This window comes from Emys orbicularis, chromosome 23 (genome assembly GCF_028017835.1).
Source record: "Emys orbicularis isolate rEmyOrb1 chromosome 23, rEmyOrb1.hap1, whole genome shotgun sequence".
In the NCBI taxonomy this organism is placed as follows: Eukaryota; Metazoa; Chordata; order Testudines; family Emydidae; genus Emys; species Emys orbicularis.
Window position 1 is genome coordinate 401,434 of NC_088705.1, and position 4,349 is coordinate 405,782.

A 4,349-nucleotide genomic window follows, 5' to 3' on the forward strand; every position below is an offset into this window, starting at 1 on the left:
CTTAGACTCCTGGCGTTTTGCATTTCTGGCTATTGGGAGTGATTGTTTCATTGCATCAGGTTAATTTTGGTCCTAGTTAAATTTTGCTAGAAGCCACAGCAGACTGAACAACAAATTGATTTTTTCCCTGACTATAAGTTCAATGCACAAGGCTTGAACTCCATTAAATCCTCCAGCAGTGGAAGAAGCTCTCTTTTGATATTTTGTAAAATCTCTGAGACAGTTGAAAGATGACAGAGGATGTGACTTTTTATTGGATACCATAGTGTTCTTACTTGGCACATTTTAGTCAAGAAAGGTATGTTTTAATTATTGGTATTTCTTTCATCCAGTTAAATAACCAATTGAAATTATATTGTCTACCGATAGCAGGCTCTCTTACTGTATAAAATGTCTCCTGCATCAATGTTATTACAAGTGTTTTTAGTATAACAGGAGCCTATTAAATTATACTTGCAACATTTTAAATTAATGCTGTCAGCATAATTGCTTATCTTTTATTGCTACAAAAACATAGTAAAACAGCTTATCTTTGTCAACATATTGCATAATATTCAATACATATGTTAAAAATTATAAATAATCCTATCAGGTATTTTCAGGATATTTCTCTGTAAAACAGAAAGCAGCAAAAACACCTCTCTGTAGTAAGTGCAAGTCTTGTGATTTAATGGAAATATTACCAGCTTTAAACTTTATTTTACTATAAACATTTAGGCAAATGCTGGCAGTTTTTCAGTGTATTTTTCCTTAAAATATTTATTTTAATATATCATGACCACAGTTCTCATTATGTGCCACTTATTCACTGATTATATGTAATATTTATATCAGATACTAATGTAACTGAGCAAAGGACATCTATCTGAATTTATGGTATAATTATTAGTATAATCATCTAGAACACACTAGTCAGAATTGTGAGCTCACAACTGTGTGTTCAAAAAGTCTGATTTTTTTTTTTTTTAATTTTAACATATTTTAGAACTCAAGCTACTGAATTGTTTTGTGGCCTCAAAGAAGTATTATAGATAGTGAGCATGATAAACCTTCACTGTGTGAGAGAGTCAGTGGGGGCCTGATTTTCTGATGTACTTGAAAAACTGTAACTCCCGTTGACTTCAACTGCAGTTGTTGGTGCTCAACAATTCTGAAAACCAGGACCTGAAAATGTCTTTACCTATTTACTCATACAGAAGGAAAGTCTGGTAACCTTCACAAGAGTGCACAATCCAAGCTACAGTGATACTGCTCTGGCACAACTATGGTGTAGGATGACAGACTATAAAGAGGCCATAAAAGGGTTTCACATTCCTTTGAATGCAATGGAGCAGTGTGCCACAGTGGCTGTCTCCACAGAGCATGTGGGAGATGGTTCCTAGTGAGATGAAGGAAGGGCATGGGTAAGACCACCGGGCCCCACCAAATCTCTGTGTAGGTCGCTTGTGCAAATCCTTTGTAAATCCTATTTGTTTAGGCTTTACATGAGTGATGTGCCTTTCACCATAAATGGCAATGGTTCAAATGAGAGAGGTAATATCTTTTATTGGACCAACTTCTTCTGGTGAGAGAGACAAGCTTTTGAGACACCCAGAGCTCTTCTTCAGGTCAAATGACTTTTAGAAAATAATAGCTCTGGTATGTGAAGAGAAGAAAGCCATCCATTCTATTTCAGGCTTCTTCAGGGTGAAGCTACTGCTGAGAAGCATAATTAAAAAAAAAAAAAATCCATCTGAGAGGTCATTCTCAGCTATCAGCCTAATGGGATAGTAACAGATATTTCTAAAAACTGTTCTGAAAAATCTATTAAACGTAATCACTAAATAATAATGTTTTATTAACTATCAAGAGAACTATAACTAATCACTGCAGGTTTCCTTTAAATACAGTATACTATGTTTGACCTTTATTTATACCAGCTAAAAGCCTCCTAATTTTGTGGCTTTCAACCCTCTTCATAGCTCTTCTGATTTCTCTGTTATGTGCCTTGGTAGGCATAAGCAATATCCAAGAAAGTTCAGAAGTAACATTCCCCAGTATACAATTTATGTAGATTTGAAATTTTTTTCTATACTTACTTTAGATATCAACTAATTATTAAAGGCATATTTACTGGACTTTAATAACCTCAGTAAGGACCCAATTCTGCAAAGGGCCAAGCACCTAAACTTCCATTGACTTCAATGGAAATTGAGGATGCTTAGTACCACGTAAGATTTGGTCCCTACTAAGGTAATTTTTATTTTTAATTTGAAGAAAAAAAGCTAGAAAACATCACTGTATTAATGTTGTACCTGAGATATTAAAATCTCAGCTATTAATGAAAGAGTGATGCTCTTTATGAGCTTGGTTACTATGTTTTGAATGTGAGAGAATCAGTGTCAGCTTTTGTGTAATATAGTATAGAAGGGCTGCAACTGTGACAATATCTTATGTTTATCTTTCATGGCTTTTAGTGCTAAGATGGCAGAGTAACCATGGGAGACTGGAATTTTCTTGGAGGCATCTTGGAGGAGGTCCACATTCATTCCACTATTATTGGAAAGGTCTGGTTAACTATCCTATTCATATTTCGAATGCTTGTCCTAGGTGTGGCAGCTGAAGATGTCTGGAATGATGAGCAGTCAGAATTCATATGCAATACAGAGCAACCTGGCTGCAGAAATGTTTGCTACGACCAGGCCTTTCCTATCTCTCTCATAAGATATTGGGTCTTGCAAGTTATATTTGTATCTTCACCTTCCTTGGTCTATATGGGCCATGCTTTATACAGACTAAGAGCCTTAGAAAAAGAGAGACAAAAGAAGAAGGCACAAGTAAGAATGGAACTTGAAGGAGTTGAACTAGAAATGACTGAAGATCGGAAAAGACTGGAGCGAGAACTCCGGCAACTGGAGCAAAGAAAGCTCAACAAAGCACCCCTGAGAGGCTCCTTGCTCTGCACTTATGTGATACATATTTTTACTAGATCTGCAGTTGAAGTTGCATTTATGATTGGCCAATATCTTCTTTATGGTTTTCAGCTCAATCCTCTTTATAAATGTCAGAGACAGCCATGTCCAAACATAGTTGACTGTTTTATATCAAGACCAACAGAAAAGACAGTGTTCCTATTATTTATGCAATCAATAGCAATTGTATCATTGTTTTTAAACATCTTAGAAATTGTCCATCTAGGGGTCAAAAAAATTAAAAAGGGACTTTGTGGGCCTGATAAAAACAGGGATGACTTTGATGATTTCTATGTAAGTAAATCCAAGAAAAACTCTGTAATACCCCACCCTTGTATGGGAACATCCGCAACTCCACAAAAAACTCTCCCTTTTGCCCCTAGTAGTTATACCATGTTAATAGAAAAACAAACTTACACGGCAGGCCATGATGTTCTAAATTCATCTTCTGCATTCCAATCTGTTAAAAACAACCATACTGAAAATAGCAACAATCACATTCATGATGAAAGGGAAAGTAAATTACCAGATGAGATGCAAACTTCTAATACTTTGGACCGTCATCCTCGAAATACCAGCTCAAATAATAATGAAGGCTTAAGCAAGGTATGTGGGACAGAAATTAATGGTAGTCAGCAACAAGATGAAAAGAAACATTGCCTCAGTGGCATGCATTCTAATCTAGTTGCTGCTTCAGGTCTGTGCTTGGGAAGCCTGGCTGAACTGCCACCTGGAAGTTCATTGCAACCTGATATGACTTCCCCTATTTCAATTAACTGTGCTCGAAAGCTTCGTGGCGTCAGTTCCCCATGGAACTGTTCTACAGTAGTTGAGAGTGAAGGGTCTCCAACAGATTCTCCTTCCATGAGCAGCAACCGAGGACAAGACAACTTCAGTGGAAGCAGAGCCCAAGGCCTTTCCAAGACTGACCTAAGACAAATTGGCAGACCAGACACTCCTGATTCTCTAAGTGAGCTGAGCTCAGAATCCAAACAGAGCAGAAATTGTGAAAGTCCTCAGGCTTTTTCTCCCTCTCGGCGAATGTCATTGGCAAGTAATGCCAGCAGCAGGCGTGCTCCCACCGATCTTCAGATCTAAGTGTTTGTTACCTTACCTATATGTTACATGCATGAGCATTGAGGGAAATAGTGGCATTATTGGACACTGTCACATGAATTATACCTATTTGTAATTGTAGTTAAGTTAATCAACTTCCACCAGCTCTTTCACGGAGGTAATGCAAAGAACTGTGCACCCTTGTGCAGTAGTTGATAAGAACTCTTGAAATGAGAAATTGATAATAAAAAAATTATCTGCTCTATTAGATTTTAAGTCATCTTTTTATTAAATCTAATAGAGCAGATAATTATTAAGATGACTTAAAGTCTAATAGAGCAG

The 4,349-nt window shown here is 36.8% G+C and overlaps 1 protein-coding gene across 1 annotated transcript; it reads left to right on the forward strand.

Moving 5' to 3' along the window:
• Positions 1–2,477: 2,477 nt before the first annotated feature.
• On the forward strand, positions 2,478–4,049 carry GJA9 (gap junction protein alpha 9). Its single transcript, XM_065421689.1, has one exon. The coding sequence runs from the start codon at positions 2,478–2,480 to the stop codon at positions 4,047–4,049; it is 1,572 nt and encodes a 523-aa protein (XP_065277761.1).
• The last annotated feature ends 300 nt before the right edge of the window (positions 4,050–4,349 follow it).